The sequence below is a fragment of the Oncorhynchus gorbuscha genome, linkage group LG10 (genome assembly GCF_021184085.1).
Source record: "Oncorhynchus gorbuscha isolate QuinsamMale2020 ecotype Even-year linkage group LG10, OgorEven_v1.0, whole genome shotgun sequence".
Lineage (NCBI taxonomy): Eukaryota > Metazoa > Chordata > Actinopteri > Salmoniformes > Salmonidae > Oncorhynchus > Oncorhynchus gorbuscha.
The window spans coordinates 70,711,156-70,729,607 of NC_060182.1; the positions used below are offsets into that span (position 1 = coordinate 70,711,156).

General features: G+C 41.8%; 2 protein-coding genes and 1 pseudogene across 3 annotated transcripts; 1 reads left to right on the top strand and 2 right to left on the bottom strand.

The window, feature by feature from the left end:
• Window positions 1–50: 50 nt before the first annotated feature.
• Window positions 51–3,275, bottom strand: acyp1 (acylphosphatase 1, erythrocyte (common) type). Of its 2 annotated transcripts, none has more exons than XM_046366863.1 (3): window positions 1,361–3,275; window positions 840–925; window positions 51–477 (listed from the first exon to the last, which is right to left on the bottom strand). In XM_046366863.1, exons 2-3 carry the CDS (start codon window positions 918–920, stop codon window positions 259–261), a joined length of 300 nt encoding a protein of 99 aa, XP_046222819.1. In that variant the 5' UTR covers window positions 921–925; window positions 1,361–3,275; the 3' UTR covers window positions 51–258. The 2 variants fall into 2 exon arrangements, with proteins under 2 accessions (XP_046222819.1, XP_046222818.1); XM_046366862.1 differs by having other exon boundaries at window positions 840–929; window positions 1,361–2,847.
• On the top strand, window positions 1,474–4,856 carry LOC124046466 (zinc finger CCCH domain-containing protein 13-like). Its single transcript, XM_046366860.1, has 2 exons — window positions 1,474–3,483; window positions 3,591–4,856. Exons 1-2 carry the CDS (start codon window positions 1,816–1,818, stop codon window positions 3,819–3,821), a joined length of 1,899 nt encoding a protein of 632 aa, XP_046222816.1. The 5' UTR covers window positions 1,474–1,815; the 3' UTR covers window positions 3,822–4,856.
• A 5,491-nt stretch (window positions 4,857–10,347) lies between these two features.
• LOC124046931 lies at window positions 10,348–13,997 on the bottom strand (annotated as a pseudogene).
• Window positions 13,998–18,452: the final 4,455 nt, after the last annotated feature.

Here is an 18,452-nt window from a genome sequence, read left to right on the forward strand (position 1 = left end):
ATCAAACACGCCTTAAATCATCAAGCAAGAAATATACAATTAAATTGTGTTAAATATTTTATTTGAGTTGTATTTTAAATATTACACATTAACACACAATTCAGAGTTAAGGCCTAACATACATTGAAATAAGTTTAAATTATTTACAGTACATTTCTAAAGCTTTCCATTTCAGGAACTCTAACAAAACAATACTCATTTTAAATAACAAGTATATCTCACACGTTAGTTTGGAATGTAATACTGTATGAAATAAATTCAAGGGCGAACTATTTTGAACGTTGAGTGATCCAAACTCTTGACGTTCTTCTCATTCTTGAACTCTGCTTTGATGATTTGTGACTTGGGGCTCCCAGTGGACTTCAGCCAATCCTGCATCTGTCTCACCTTGTTGCTTGGACCTTGAAGCTGCCCCTGCACAGTTCCTGCCTCTGTGTTCTGCACCCAGCCGACCAAACCTAGCTTTTTCCCCTCTGCCTGAAAAACACCACCAAAAGGAGAGGTTATCATTACTCAGGAGTACTTCCTTGAAGAGCCACAAGGTATACATATTTTTTAATTCCAGCTCAGCACTACAACCCCTGATGTGTCTCGGCCAGGACCTCCAGGCCAGTGCTGCTTACTCCTGCTAGCCTGACTGAGTGACAAAGAAATGAAATGAAGCACATCATACAGCTGAAAACATAAATGAGTAGCTATGAAAGTATGCGTATGTCCAATCTACTGACTGACAGTCAGCCTGCTAATTGACCATGTGTTACTAAGCATAGGTATGAAACATGACTTTCAAATGGCAAATAATAATGATAATGGCTAATGTCCTACTGTTGTATTCTTACCTGAGTGTATTTTCGAAAAAATACACCTTGAACTCTCCCAAATATTTCATAATCTACTGAAATCATCTCTTCAGTAGACATCCCAGCTGTCTTAATGAAAAGCAAAAAAATATATCAATATTTTTGAAGGGTTCAATTCAACACAAATGCGAGTAGCTACCTAGATAGTTTGGCCAATCTAGCTGTTTTACTTTGTTATACCCATTTATTAGTCTCAGACATCCCAGACCTAGGGAACATTGCGGTCTGCCTAGAGACTACCTATTTATTGTAGTTAGCTAGTTGCAGATGTAACTAGGTTACTTAGAGCTTCACCAAAACAGCATGCTTAGCCATAGCTTTGGGACACACCGTCTGTGTAGACTCCCTGTGTTGTGTCCCAAAACTAGTTTAGCCTCCACTTTCATTACTGTAGCTAGCTAACTAGCTTTCTACCTGTGATCTTCATTTGCCCCTTATCAGTGCAATTAGAACAAGCGCATAATATTGTCATTGTTTATAGCTAGTTTACTAAATCATACCTTAGCTCAGCTTCCTCCAAAATGTTTTGGCAGTTTGGAGATTTTCATTCAGACAGCTATTTTCGTAACATCCGGTCAATGCTTCCGGATGACAGCACTGCACCAATCAGAAAACGTTAACAAAATACTTTGTTTCTAGGCAACTGATACCAACAAAACAGGTGCTAAGTGTGTGCATGTTGCTACTTCTGTCAATATTTTCCACATTTTGGAGATATTCACAACCTAATTTTAAAGAAGATAATTAGTCATGTCTTGGAGTAGCCATTGCTAAGCTGTAGTGAAATGCTGAAAGAGAATCACAAAGAGAAATCTGCCAATTCTAGAAGGAGAGCAGCTGGTGAGTCAATTCATGTAACGTTTAGCTAGCTAAGTCATATAGTTAGCTAGCTAGGCCTCATCTTCTCAACAAGTAAAATCAACCCATAATCAGCTATTTCTTTGGGGGTATAATTATGCATCGGTTGCAAATGGCTCAGCATCCTCACCCTGGCCCTTTTCTTTTATTGGATAAAGAAGTGATATTGGAAAAACTCCCACCTGTGAAGGACCGCTCAAGAGCTTTGCATCACCCTTTGAAACATCCGACCAGCCTTCGAGAGCAACCTTTTGAGGATCATAGACCAAGGGAAAGGACTGCCATGAATGAATGGCAGCAACAGTATTCCCAAGAGACATTTCCTCAATCCAAATATTCCTCCCAAAGCAGAACACATAACTCAGCAAGGACAAAGTATGTTTACCCTGAAGAACCAGGTGATATTGTGTCTGGGGGCAAAGCAGATGGAGTGGACAAGGCATTTTCACTGAAGCCTGTTTACCATAAAAGAACTCTAATCATAGATAGGTTGAGTAATGACGAGGTAGCTTGTAAACCTAATGAGTTTCAAAGACTCCCTCCGTATTTTCCCTCACCACCACATGATCATTCAGAGTATGATAGAAGAAGTGGCATAATAAGCCATAGAAGGCCGGCTGAGGATCCTTCACCATCATTGGAAGAGAACACAAACAGCAGAAGGGTTGCTGGGTACAAACGATCAAAGGGAGAGCAACAGAGGCTGGATTATGAGCGGAGGATGGCAAGGAAAATTGAAATGGATAAACTAATACTTCAGGAGAAGCTGTTGAAAACTCAGGAAAAAGTGAGAGAAATGCAGCAGAGGGAGAGAACTGTCTCAGGTGATAACACTAAGAGGGCAGAGAGGCATATTAGGAGACCAGTGGAAAGGGAAAAGGAGTGGATCGAGAGCAAGGTGTCCTCAGCTGAGCAGAGAAGGGAAAAGGAGAGAGTTCACGAGATGGAAAGGAGGGAGAGGTTGATGATGAGGGATAAAAGCCGGGAGGATATTGAGTGGCAGAGAGAGAAAAGAGAAGAGTTAAATAGGGAGAGAAGAGAGAAGAAGAGGGCACTTGCAGAAGAGTGGGAGAGGTTGGAAAGAATGGAAAGGGAAATTGTGAACAAGCCAGAGGTGAGTAGAGACAGGAGGGCTGAGAAGGACCTAAAACAACAGAGGGAGAAAAATGGAGAGTGGAGCAGGAGGGCTAGAGAAAGGGAGAATGAAAAGGATACAAATTGGGAGAGGGAGAAAATATTTGAGAGGAATAGGTGGGAGAGGGAAGTGAAAGAGAGAGAACGAAATGGGGAGATGGTTGAGAAGAAAAGAGACTGGGAGAGGGAGTATAAGTGGGAAAGGTCTTCTAGAGAGAGGTATGTTTCAGCTGATAAGAGGAAGGAGCGTGACATATTTCATAGAGGGCTGGATCAGGAGGGACAGCTTAAAACTGCACATAGATCAGTGCCAGGGAGCCGCAGTAGCATCAATTGTAGAAAAATATCTCGAGAAGCTTCCCACACATCACCCTCGGTTCACCGCCAGTCAAGTCGGCTACTGCAAGTGGAACTCAGCCCAGTGGAGAGTGCTGACAATGCTTGCCTCCAGCTCATCCCTTGCAGGATTTGCCACAGAAAATTTGCTGCAGAGAGACTAGAGAAGCACCTTCAGGTCTGTGAGAGGATGCAGCGCTCCAGCCGCAAAGTCTTTGACTCCTCCAAGTACAGGGCCAAGGGAACTGACCTGGAAGAGTTCATGAAAACCAACTCAAGAACCAAGTCTCCTGAGGTAAGAGTTTTTCCCCAATTTCTTTAACTTGAGGAAATAATGGTATTTTTCTAATTTCTCATGCCATTTCTGAACCCTGGTTAATAAGATTTTGGCTTGATTTACAGCTAAAGAAGAGCAACTGGAGGCAGAAACACGAGGCATTCATTCGTAATCTGCGCCAAGCCCATGTTCCAGCAACAGGTGCTTTGCATCCCCAACCACCTATCCAAGACAATGATGATTATGTGACCTGCCCTCACTGTGCCCGCCGATTTGCCCCTGGGCCAGCAGAGCGACATATCCCCAAGTGCCAGAACATCAAGAGTCGCCCTCCACCTCCCCGCCACCGCCGCTGACAAAACCAACTAATTTGCAATGATGTTTATAAAAAAAGCATTCAAAACGACATTTTACATTTCAGTCATTTAGCAGAAGCTCGACCTACAATTAGTGCATTCATCTTAAAACAGCTAGTTGGGACAACCACATATCTCAGTTAAAATAAGTACATTTTTCCTCAATTAAGTAGCTATCAGCAAAGTCAGTGCTAGTAGGGGGGAAAAAGTCAAGAGCGAATGTTAGTTCACAAAAGGCAATTATTTTGTATATAAAAATTGTACATTTTTTTGTGGGGGGGGGGTGCTGTGGGATTATTTAATACACTTTTGAAGAGGTAGGGTTTCAGATGTTAAAACTAAAACCCTGATGCAATTTGTTACCTAAAAGCCTCTGCATTAACTTATATTCTTATAGAGCAAAATGTACAAGTATGACGTTGTGGTTTAGTATGACTATTTAGTTTAAAATAACATGTTTGTTCAAAAGAACATTTTGAATTGTATATTTTTTACACATTCTTCACACTGCCTTTGAAGTGGGGGGGGAACTAAACTATTTAGATGTCATGTCTAAATTGTAAATACTGTAGCAATACAGTATCAGATACTGCCGAACAAGATTGACAGTCTGCAAAAGGGTTAAAAGAACATGAAAACCAACGAGAACAATTGGTGGATTTTGAAGCACAATAAAAAAAAAAATACATATTTTGCTTTGTCTATAGTTCATTTCATGACCAAAATGGGTTTACATTTCTTTTACATGAAGCATAAAACAAAGGTGTCTCTATGAATGGTGGAACGTAAGACCACTGTGTCGGTACAGCAACGCCATTTTATAATGTTGCATAAGCTAAGCTAAACTAAGCTAAGCCATTGGAAGAAAAGAATATTGCAAAATACAGTATAGGTGTAATATTTCAACATTAAACAAACTGTATAAAAAGCATAGCCTATTCTTTCTATTTGTGCACAATTCTTGGTTTAAGAGTATGCAAAAGCACTAAGGAATAAGGATGTTTTTCTCTTGCACTGATAAATGAAACTCCACCAGTGTTGTGTACTGTATCAATTAACTGCACACCAACCAAGAGTTGCAAGCCGTTGGTAAAGGACACTTAAAACACACACTTACTGTACACACACCACACAGAGTAAACAAATATACAATGTGAATATTACACTTTTCACATAGTGTCAAAAAGATGAATCAATACTCAAAAACAGGATGAACACAAAGACAATATAAACCTGAAAAAGAAACATTTGAGAAAACATTTAATAGAAAAAAACAAATATTACCATTAACTTTACGAAAACAAGCTTTTCTACATTCTGGGAAGAGAACTGTACTGATGACATCACCTTTTACAGAAGGAATATTAACCATAAAATGACAATTTACTCCACTTAAATACTAGTTAAAACAAATTCAAGGTTATCATCTTAAGGCAATAAAAATAAATTAATGTCTATATTGTATCAGTAGTTTGAGTTATGTAAAAGTGAACCTCATACACCATTTTTTCCAGATACAGAATAGCAAGCTGATCATCATGAAATATACAAGATTGTAAATACTTAAATGTTAACACTAAATACTTCTTTGGTAAATTAGATGTAAGAGGGACAATATTTGGTACACCTTTGGCTATTTGAAATAGTATTTAGGCTTTTAGTTTTACAGCATCACATATGAAGAACAGGGCTCAGGGCTTTCGAAATTAAATTAACAAAAAACAAGTACTTGAAATTCACATTGGAACATACTTTTGTGTGTATATATAGTGTATCTGTACACCCCTTCAAATGAGTGGATTTGGCTATTTCAGCTACACCCAGTGCTGACAGGTGTATAAAGTGTGCAAAGTTGTCATTAAGGCAATGGGGTGGCTACTTTGGAGAATCTCAAATATAATACTATTTTTGCACAGGGTCACCGCAACTCATTGCATATAGGATAGGACAGGTTTTGCTCACAGATTTGCCCCAGCAGATCTGTCCCCATCATGGTTTGAGGCTCCTCCCTGTCCTGCCACAGGCCTGTGATCGGATTGGTGGTTGCTGTTCTTTTCAGTTCCTGCTTTGCGCAGGGTCAGATGGTTGATTGCTGATCAGAGTCTCTCGTTCTCTTTGAGCTGGTCACTGAACTGTTATGAAAGAGAACTCTTGATAAAACTTGTCTGCATAGCAATGGAGTTAATCAGTCTAGCATAGGGACTCGAGTCAGTGTTACTACACAACTTTGCCTACAGGGATCACTACAGGTGCTGGGTTGAATAAAGAGAACATACAGAAACAAAATCAATGAATGTTACATTTATATCTAAGCCAGTGGAGGCTGCTGAGGGGAGAACGGCTCATAATAATGGCTGGAATGGAGTCAATGGAATGGCATACAACAATACCATTGGCATCAAACACATGGAGACCACGTGTTTGATACCATTCCAGCAATTCCACTCTAGCCATTACCAAGAGCCCATTCCCCAATTAAGGTGCCACCAGCCTCCTGTGACCTAGGCCTATTGGCTACATTGAGGTTCTATCAGGCATTAGTGCGTAAGCCTAAGCTTTATGTGCGCCAAATAGCCTGCACACTGATCGCCAAAAGCTTTTGGGAATGGGCAGAAAAAGTTAATGTCTATCCACTGAGAGAAAAAGCCCAATGTCAGAGTTTAATTCAATAGAGAAGCTGTGAAATGGTGTTGAAAATAAATAGAAGGGAGGGGCCAGAAAAGTTGTTTGGGAAAGATTTGGTGAAGTGGTAAAATACTTATTGTTTTCTATTGTGTTATTGACTTGTTTATTCCATGTGTAACTGTTGTTTGTGTCTCACTGCTTTGCTTTATCTTGGCCAGGTCGCAGCTGTAAATGAGAACTTGTTCTCAACTTGCTTACTTGGTTAAATAAAGGTGAAATATATATATTTTAAAAAGACAATGATAGCATGTTTTATGTGATGATTGTGAGGCGCTACACAAATTCGACAGTCACAAGACAGGACTTCAAATAAGCCTATGGCACGTCAAGGGAACTGTAGCCTACTGTTCAAATGGGTTAGATGAAAACTGACTGTAGGTCTGTAACCACAGTTTTAATATTTCTTGCAGCAAATTGACACACCAAATGTACATTGACTCGACAACTGGAGTGGAGAAATAGGATGTATTTCATCATCTTGAAGGTGTCATCATCTTGAATGTGAATGTGCAGTTAGCACCTCTACAGATGGTATCTATCTCTATCAGAATCATACAAGCTGATTGTATTTCCACCACATAAAAGACGCATCCAAGCCAAACTGAAAATCTGATCAGAAACATGTTTGGTTTGCTCTGCAAAAGAAGCAGAGATGACAGAGACAATGAGACCCATGTCAACGAGATTGAAGCCTTCCTTCTACCATTTATGACATTATTCTGGTGAGCAAGGGTTTATTTAGTGTTCTAGGGCAACATATAATGACAGAAGAGAAGCTGCACGCATCTAATTATAGACAAGTTGACTAACAAATAGCCTACTAAAATGTCAGAAATTATAAGAAACATAAATTACGCAAAAAACGATCCTCCACCCCCTGTCAAAAAACGTTCTACCTTCTGACTGTTGCCTACGGCGCATTTTTTATATTTGTGGGTTAGGGTCAAGTGTGGGGACTCAGATTTCCCTTAATCATATATAAAAAATGATTTGCAATTGTGAGCAGGGGCAGGTGAACAAACAACTGACCCGGGTACCACTAGTCTATAGTGAGTAATGCTTACCTGCTTCTGTAACAACTGACCCGGGTACCACTAGTATATAGTGAGTAATGCTTACCTGCTTCTGTAACAACTGACCCGGGTACCACTAGTCTATAGTGAGTAATGCTTACCTGCTTCTGTAACAACTGACCCGGGTACCACTAGTATATAGTGAGTAATGTTTACCTGCTTCTGTAACAACTGACCCGGGTACCACTAGTCTATAGTGAGTAATGCTTACCTGCTTCTGTAACAACTGACCCGGGTACCACTAGTATATAGTGAGTAATGTTTACCTGCTTCTGTAACAACTGACCCGGGTACCACTAGTCTATAGTGAGTAATGCTTACCTGCTTCTGTAACAACTGACCCGGGTACCACTAGTATATAGTGAGTAATGTTTACCTGCTTCTGTAACAACTGATCCGGGTACCACTAGTCTATAGTGAGTAATGCTTACCTGCTTCTGTAACAACTGACCCGGGTACCACTAGTATATAGTGAGTAATGTTTACCTGCTTCTGTAACAACTGGATCGGTGCCTCTTCGTGATTGACTGTCTCTCGAAACTGTCAAATAAAATGTCAACAACTACAGAGAAACACAGAACAAACAAGCAACTGCACCAGAATACTGTCTCAACTAGCCTTGTGCTGTAACAATGTGTGTAAGGGCTTATCTTGCACACACAGTACCTCTGCTACCTCATTACTTGCTCTGGAGCAAGTTGGTGCCTCCCCTTCTACAGGCTCCTGCCTCCTCCAACCCGTTGACCCCTTCACAGCCCATACGAGCGGTCTAAAGAAATAACACGTGGTTAGGTTGAGATATTAGCACTGGGGATGTAGTCAGGTGCGTTTGTCGGCAGCTTCCTTCACCTCCTGCAGGTCATCATAGAGCAGTGTGACGCTCTGAGATAGAAGGAGCCAGTGGGCCAGGTATTCAGCCTCTGGAATCGGGATGAACTCTGCATCCTGTAGTTCCTGTTAGGGAGGGACACCAACATTCATTGGCCATAACCCTCTTTGTTCAGGCTTTTATTATGCTTGTTGTTTTGAGTACAAACATGGCGCAGCCAGACGGGGCAAGAGCTGTCGTAAGTCTGGTTCGTCAGAGACGTTATGGAGGTCTTGATGTGTCGCTCGTCTGTGTCATCCTCCTTAGTGCCCCCCCAATCACCCTTCATGTAGCCCTGGCTCACTCTCCAGATCCACAGTGGAGGTAGAGACCTGGCCCAGGCCTTAGTGTGAACCGACAAACACCAGGACACACCATGTGGTCAGTACAGTACCACACTGGTATAAAACTATTGACCTGTTCAGATTGTGAATGTAATGATGAAGTAACCAGAGAGACCATGGTCATCTTACTTACCACTGCCAATTAAAAGTCCACTGCTATTTGAGCAGATAGTTTTAGAGTTGAGAACCTTTTCTGTAAACAGGGAACATAATCAATCTCAACTGTATTTTTCAATAAATTATTAGCTGGTGTTAGAACAGAAGTTAGTGGCTAACCCATGATGAGAATGGTGTGCCAGCCGTGACAGGAGTGATATGGCACATGGTGGAGGGAGCCTAAAATGGGTTGTGGTAAAGCATTCCCAGGCATCCGTTTCCTGCTTTTCCCCAGGCAAAGATCTGACTGTCTGAAAGGATAAGAGATTAGCCAATATCCTTCTAGAACCTAAACAGGGAATCTACCGGTACTCCATTAGATTGAGTCCTACCTTTGTAGCTCAGAGCAGAGGACCCCCTGCTAACAGAATAAAGCAAAGAAAAAAAACAAGCACCACAACTCTAAGCTGCATACACACATTAAACAGCATATTCAACAAATGCTGCAACAGAGAATGTTGAAGTTTAGTTGTTATTCTGACCCTCTGTGGCTGCGATGGTGTCCGCAGGACACTTTGTTGACCACCTCCCCTCCCCCAAAAGACCCCAACAAGAGCTGGATGCCCTGGTGCTTCTTGAAGTCCTTCACACCAAGCTGACCATCATTTTTTGCAGCCTGCAAGGTCAGAGTTCAGTCAGAACCATGTCTTGATATAAAATTCTACCTACTTTCAATCGGGGATCAGAAAAAAAGAGCAGAGTCTGGTAGCTGTACAGTTGATGGCAGCAGTGTGGGTCTTCCCAGCAGAAATGACTTGCATCTTATACCTGGACAGCTGCATGACCAAAGTGAGTGTAATGGTGTATGGTATCCTCTGGTAGGCCAGATATTGAAGGAAGAAAACTTAAATCTCCACCAGTAATTGCATTATTCCTTATTTTAAAGCAATGAGAAGAGGCTGTGAGTGGATCCTAGTATGTTTAATGTGATGCCGTACCTCTCCAGGAAGGTTTAAGGTTGATTGTTGTTCCCACAGGCCAGGACTTTGCCAGAAGGTTCCATCAAGGCCACAGATGAGATACTGGCTCATTTGGGAATATCCACCTGTGAACACCAGACGTTACACAACATTATGCTTCCTATCGATTTAAATGGTACCTTCAAACACATTTTCATTAATTTGTCTGGATGATGAAATTGAGACGTCATTGCCCCTTTCCCCATGAGCAGAATTAAATGATATGTTCAAGCTCTCTGCAGGAAACTAGAGGGTAGGATCTTACTTGCATGAGGGATTTAAAGTCATCCTCACAGTCCTGGCCAAGACTGAGGAAAAGGCCAACTTCATAAATTAATTATGTCCCTCATCATAGCTCCATCTACTGGCAAGATAAGGTGGGACAACAGATATGGAGCTTGAGGGAGGCATGGTGGTAGACATACAGTACTGCTGTGTAGCTCAGTATACGCTGTTCTGGTAGATACCGGGCTCTCCACAGCCCCAGGAGTAGATGTCTCCCCTGTGGGTCAGCACCACCACATGGTTGTCTGCACAGGACACCTGCCTGACAGGCCACACCTCAAAGAATTCCAACAGCACAGGCTCTAGCACCTACATGCCCTGCTCGTTCTCCACTCCAATACAGCCATAGCAGTCAGAACCAAACATGTACATCAGGTCCTCCTCTGAAACGAAACAGCATGTTGTCAAACTAGACCAAATCTGTCTGAATTGTATCGGTGTTGTAAAAAGACAGAAACCGAGCCCTCCCACTGTAAACATCCTATTCTACTGGAGTAGTGCTCCACACAGACAGACCAGTGACACAGGCAGTGAAATCAGCTCCACAAGCGACCTGACGGATGGCCTTTCCCTGCAACCTCTCAACCTTGTGTGGCTGCTGGCACGAGGTCTGGGCCCCATGGCCCAGCATCTTGGACACAAATGAAACCACGACATCAAGAGCACATGCTTAATCAACAAAAACAACTTTAAAGTGCTCAAAATGTTTTTTCTGCCTTGGACTTATAGGAACATGGTACTCACAGCCCAAGTGTGCAGCTATTTCTCCACGGTAGCCACAGCAAAGTGGGTCTCCCCTGCACACACATGCTGACCACTGCTTTCTCCTTTTAACACATCTGCCACGCTGATCCTCAACACTGGAGCTCCCCAGGGGTGCGTGCTCAGTCCCCTCCTGTACTCCCTGTTCACCCATGACTGCATGGCCAGGCACGACTCCAGCACCATCATTACATTTGCAGACAGTGATAACCGACAACGACGAGACCTAGCCGGGTGGTGCCAGAATAACAACCTATCCCGCAACATAACAAAGACTAAGGAGATGATTGTGGACTACAGGAAAAGGAGGACCGAGCACATCCCCATTCTCATCGACGGGGCTGTAGTGGAGCATGTTAGGAGTTTCAAGTTCCTTGGTGTCCACATCATCAACAAACTAGAATGGTCCAAACACACCAAGACAGTCGTGAAGAGGGCACGACAAAGCATATTCCCCCTTAGGAAACTAAAAAGATTTGGCATGTGTCCTGAGATCCTCAAAATGTTCTACAGTTGCAACTGGTGGTTGCATCACTGCCTGGCATGGCAATTGCTCGGGCTCTGACCGCAAGGCACTACAGAGGATAGTGCGTACAGCCCAGTACATCACTGGGGCTAAGCTGCCTGCCATCCAGGACCTCTACACCAGGCGGTGTCAGAGGAAGGCCCTAACTACTGTCAAAGACCTCAGCCACCCCAGTCATAAATTGTTCTCTGCTACCGCATGGCAAGCGGTACCAGAATGCCAAGTCCAGGACAAAAAGGCTTCTCAACAGTTTTTACCCCCAAGCCATAAGACTCCTGAACATGTAATCAAATGGCTACCCGGACTATTTGCATTGTGTTCCCCCCCCAACCCCTCTTTTTACGCTACTGCTACTCTGTTTATAATATATGCATTATATGCATTATGTCATACAGTATACTCTAGCTGTCCATACGGGCCGGGCCGTCAGACACATGGCACTGCTCGTGGTTACAATTAGCTATACACTCGCTGATACCATTTTTCACACCTGCCTCCAAACAGAAGTCATGTCCCTGTGGTGAAGAGCCATGGATGGAGCAGACTACAAATACAGCAGGCTTATGCCCACAAAGGGACAGAACAACCACACTGCTCTCTGGACTTGATTTGGTTTGAGTATCCAGTCTGCCCACCAAATCTGTTCACGGAATGTAATCAGCTCTGCAGTAACTATAATGACTGTGTGTTAACTTCATTCAGCACTACGTAATTGAGATCTACATGGTCAACATAACACCAGAAAAGCGCAGCTTTCCAGGCTAATACTTACAGTGTTATCACACAACTTTACAAGGTTTGTTTAAGTTAGGAAGATATTCAGCGTCTTGAAATCCCTTCAAGAGTAGAATAAAATAGGTCAGAAAAAAGAAAACTGTGACCAGACCTAATAATAAGGACTTTTGTATTCATAACCAACACAGCTTACATACAATACAAATAATCAAAGCAGCTCATAGCACAATCATTGAGGAAAGTTTGGACCCAAACCTGGAATTGACCTCTACAGGATACCAGCCTTATGAATGTGAGCCACTGCAGAGGTAACTTGGTACAGGTACCATATGACAACCTAGGGGAATTTAAGATGTGTTAGATATTAAAAACTGTCAGGGAAAATATGAAGTTGAATGTTCACAATTGTTCTTATCTAGAACAAAGTCAGAGCCATTGTGTGTCTGTAGGTACAATACACCCTTACATCATGTTGTGTTTCACTTTCATACCTCCTCAGTGAAGCGTTTCCCCTTCCCCTTCTGTTGGTTGATTTTATAAAAAGGATTTCCTCCTGAAATTGAATAGATAGTGGTCCCTTTCAATTGCTACTGTAACTGCCAGACCATTACAATTGGGGCAATCATATTTCAGTTGAGCCAATATCATTATCCCGGCATACAAAGTATCACATTTAATCATGACACACAATAACACAGCTTTAATATCCCATGTGTATTTCATACAAATACACCACATTCAAGTGATAAGATGATGCCATATCTCACCATTACAATATTCAAGCTCAATGAGCAGAGTATCCTTGTCCATGAAATGTTTGAAGTAGGCTGTTGATGTTGTGCTGTAGGATGGAGAGGATGCTGAACTCATTTGTGATATCTTTATGCTCTTTATCTGAGAGGCAGTTCAAGTCCGCCTCCTTCCACACCACCAGAGAGTTGTCCTGTAGAGTGATTGACAGGGGACAGACAGAGAGAGGTCAGGATGAGATCAGAAAATACTTTAACTTTGAAGGCTACAACAAATAACACCCCAAGAGACCTCAGGCAACAAGACTTTACTGCAATTACTAAGTTAAAATATTAATGTAATTCATTTTCTTTTTTCCATTGTGATTCTGCTATTATAAAATGTAATAGAGTAATAATAAGATAATAATAACAAGATAAAATAGTGTATATCCCTAATAATGTACTATACATGATATAGGCTTTAATCAACCACACTGTTCTTTCAGCAAGTAAACAAAGGTTTGACATTTACAAAAGGTTGTTGTTTTCCTGCTGGGATCAAATAAATACAAACCATGCCCTTACACTATTACTCTTGAGCAACGTGACTAATATCAGTTTTGTCAAACGGCTTGGGAATGTAATGGATCTTCAGCTCTCTCGCAAGCCTTTCTCTCTGGGGTATGAAAACTAAAGTAGACTGGCCATCTCAAAGGCTAATGGCCAGGTTTGGTGGGAGACTCACTCAGCATGCAGGAAAAGCTATTGTAGACCACTAATAAAACAGGCCTAATAGGTCAGTACATTTTTTATGCATTTTGCTCTGACAGAACAAGAGGTGTTCGCGTGTGTGAATGATAGAAATAGTGCTTGACCTGCTTACCTCTGTCTGCTTCGCCAAATGCCCCTTTTCCAAGGATCCAGATTGGAATGTAATGTAACTTCTCTTCCTTGCCGCTGTATTCTGACGTCGATCGCCCACTGGCGAAAGATTCACTGACAGAATATGAATTTAGTGAGGCAAAATGCCTTTCATAGTCTTCCAGTGACATTTTGAGTATAATAAGCGGAACACAACTGTAGGCCTAACAATTGCACACTATTTACAAATCAATTGCGTAAACAAACTCCTATTAATTTAAAATACAATTTTGGGAGGAGTAAAATGTACAGAGAACTGCTATACATTGTATCAGTAAAAGTGAGCATATGTAATGAATACTCAAGGACAAAAAGGTGTATATTCACGAGTAGAGCGCGGCAGGTATTTATTTTGCATTCGCAGAATGCAGGAATCGTGGTCACAGGCAGGCAAAGTTCATCCGAAAGGATGCAAGGTCAAATCCCCGAGCTGACAAGGTACAAATCTGTTGTTCTGCCCCTGAACAAGGCAGTTAACCCACTGTTCCTAGGCCGTCATTGAAAATAAGAATTTGTTCTTAACTGACTTGCCTAGTTAAATAAAGGTCAAATAAAAAATACACAGGTAGGCAAACACTAAGTGAATCAAAACTAGGACTGAAGTATATACCTGGTATTCAACAAACGCGCTAGGAAAAGGCTAAGTAGAGTCAAAACGAACAATACCTCACAAAGGCATGAATGATCTGAACTAAATAAGGAGCGGATGAGACCAGGTGAGTAACTAACATAGGTGAAATCAATGAACAAAAATGAAAGACAGGACTACGTTCAAGAACACAATGAAATAGAACACAAGGTTGGCTAAGAAAATAAATACAGAACCTTACATCATCATAGTTAAAAACTGCTTCAAAAAAATGATCCCACAGCAATAGTGTGCAACAATGTTGTTGGTTTGCTAGTTACCAAGATACTTGCAAAATTTTGGGGCTGGTCTTTCGAAACTTTTGGACGTTGTTAATGCACAGTAATACAATAACCATCTCCCCTGATCTCTGATAGTAATGTATACAGAAAAGAAGATATCTACAGTTTAAACTCCCACTTTACTAAATTTACATTTTGGAAGCTGACAGTACTGCTCACTCGACTGTGCCACAGAACAAGGAGTCCATCGTTTTCATTTCTATGCATTCACTAAAGACCCGGAAACACTCAAGTTACTAGTGCTTAGATCTGAATGGTGGTGCAGCGCAAAGTCTGTGGGCAGAAGCAAACTTCATAAATCTTTATTTAGACTGTGTTTCTGTAGATCTCAGTGCGCATTAATACCCAACCAAATCTAACTGCACTGTACAATTTACAGTAGCTATTACAGTGAAAGAATACCATGCTATTGTTTGAGAAGAGTGCAAGGTTATGAAAATGTATTAATAAACCAATTAGACACATTTGGGCAGTCTTGATACAACATTTTGAACAGAAATACAATGATTCATTGGATCAGTCTAAAACTTTGCACATATACTGTTGCTATCTAGTGGCCAAAATCTAAATGCCTGGGGTGAAGCAATATATTATTTGCTTTCTCTTGTATTTCAAAGATGTTTTATTTTTTTATTTGACCTTTATTTAACTAGGCAAGTCAGTTAAGAACGGCCTAGGAACAGTGGGTTAACTGCCTTGTTCAGGGCCAGAATGACAGATTTATACCTTGTTAGCTCGAGGATTCAATCTTGCAACCTTTCGGTCACGGGTGAGCTCACCATTTATCGAAATATTTGAGTAAAACACTTTCTAGAAATCAAAAGTAATCCGACGATGGGTAGTTTTTGCACGCAGCCATGCTTTATTTTCTCACAGAAACCAAAGATAATAAGAGAAGACAAGATGAGTTTGGTCTGTTTATGCATGTTGAAGGGGGTGTGTCGTCTACAATTTTTCACATTCCACCATTCAATTCCGGAAGTTCTCAAAAATATGAGTGGACCCTTACTCAGCACATTTTGTTATAACATCTTAGGATGTAAACCATACAAAAACAACACTAGACAATATGGAACACAACGCTTTTACTTTCTCATCCTGGAATATACAAGGTCTGAGGTCATCGTCATCTGCCTTTGGCCTAAAGAGCAGGAACACAGACTTCATCAAAGAAATTGCAAATACAGACATTGTCATTCTACAAGAAACATGGTTTAAAGAAGATGGACCCACTGGTTGCCATCTAGGCTACAGAGAACTGGCAGTCCCATCCACCAAACTACCAGGCGTGAAACAGGGAAGAGAATCAGGTGGTATGCTAATTTGGTATAGAGCAGACCTAACCCACTCTATTAAATTTGTCAAAACAGGAACATTTTACATCTGGCTAGAAATGAATAAGGAAATTATCTCAACAGAGACAAATGGCCTCATGTGTGCTACTTATATCCCCCCACTAGAATCCCCATACTTTAATGAAGACAGCTTCTCCATCCTAGAGGGGGAGATCAACAATTTCCAGGCCCGGGGACATGTACTAGTCTGTGGCAACCTAAATACCAGAACTGGACAAGAACCTGACAGCCTTAGCACACAGGGGGACAAACACCTACCTGGAGGGGACAGCATTCACTCCCCCATATGCCCAATTCTTTATTTATTTTTATTTAACCTTTATTTAACCGGGTAGGCCAGTTGAGAACAAGTTCTTCTTTACAACTGCGGCCTGGCCAAGATAAAGCAAAGCAGTGCGACAAAAACAAAAACACAGAGTTACAAATGTGAATAAACAAACATACAGTCAATAACACAAAATAAATGAAAAATAGAAAATCTATGTACAGTGTGTACAAATGTAGAAGAGTAGGGAGGTAAGGCAATAAATAGGCCCTAGAGGCGAAAATAATTACAATTTAGCATTAATACTGGAGCGATAGTTGTGCAGATGATGATGTGCAAGTAGAGATACGAGGGTGCAAAAAAGCAAGAGGATAAGTAATAATATGGGTATGAGGTAGTCGGGTGTGATATTTACAGATTGGCTGTGTACAGGTACAGTGAACTGTAAGCTTCTCAGACAGCTTATGCTTAAAGTTAGAGGGAGATATACATAAGACTCCAGCTTCAGAGACTTTTGCAATTCGTTCCAGTCATTGACAGCAGAGAACTGGAAGGAAAGGCGGCCAAAGTAAGTGTTGGCTTTGGGGATGACCAACTATGACAACATACCCAACAAAAAAGGGTCACAACTCCTGCAGCTCTGTTCCATGCTGTGTATGTACAGAGTCAAAGTCCTGGACTTTCTGACGGGCCGCCCCCAGGTGGTGAAGGTAGGAAACAACATCATCACTTCGCTGACCCTCAACACTGGGGCCCCACAAGGGTGTGTGCTCAGCCCCCTCATGTACTCCCTGTTCACCCACGACTGCGTGGCCATGCACGCCTCCAACTCAATCATCACGTTTGCAGACGATATAACAGTAGTGGGCTTGATTACCAACAACGATGAGACAGCCTACAGGGAGGAGGTGAGGGTACTCTGAGTGTGGTGTCAGGAAAACAACCTCTCACTCAACGTCAACAAAACAAAGGAGATGATCGTGGACTTCAGGAAACAGCAGAGGGAGCACCCCCTTATCTACATTGAAGGGACAGCAGTGGAGAAGGTGGAGAGTTTTAAGTTCCTCGGTGTACACATCACGGACAAACTGAAATTGTCCACCCACACAGACAGTGTGGTGAAGAAGGCGCAACAGCGCCTCTTCAACCTTAGGAGGCTGAAGAAATTCGGCTTGTCACCCAAAACCCTGACAAACTTTTACAGATGCACAATTGAGAGCATCCTGTCGGACTGTATCACAGCCTGGTACGGCAACTGCACCACCCTCAACCGCAAGGCTCTCCAGAGGATGGTGGAGTCTGCACAACGCATCACCGGGGACAAACTACCTGCCCTCCATGACACCTACAGCACCCAATGTCACAGAAAGGCCAAAAAGATCATCAAGGACATCAACCACCTGAGCCACTGGCTGTTCACACCACTACCATCCAGAAGGCGAGGTCAGTACAGGTGCATCAAAGCTGGGACCGAGAGACTGAAAAACAGCTTCTATCTCAAGGCCATCAGACTGCTAAATAGCAATCACTAACTCAGAGAGGCTGCTGCCTACATTGAGACCCAATCACTGGCCACTTAAATAAATGGATCACTAGTCACTTTATACAATGCCACTCTAAATAATGCCACTTGAATAATGTTGAAATACGTGTATCTTGCATTACTCATATCACATGTATATACTATATTTTATACCCTCTATTGCACCTTGCCTATGCCGCTCGGCCATCGCTCATCCATATACTTACATGTACATATTTGAATTCACCCCTTTAGATATGTGTGTATTAGGTAGTTGTTGGGGAATTATTAGATTGCCTGTTAGATATTATTGCACCGTCGGAACTAGAAGCACAAGCATTTCGCTTCACTCGCATTAACATCTGCTAACCATGTATATGTGACAAATACAATGTGATTTGAATTGATTTCCCATACCGTACCTTTGAAGCGCCCCAAAAAACTTTGGAGCACTAGTGGGTGCATGGTATTGTTGTTTCTGGCTCATTGACATATTTTGAGTCGTGCCTTGTAA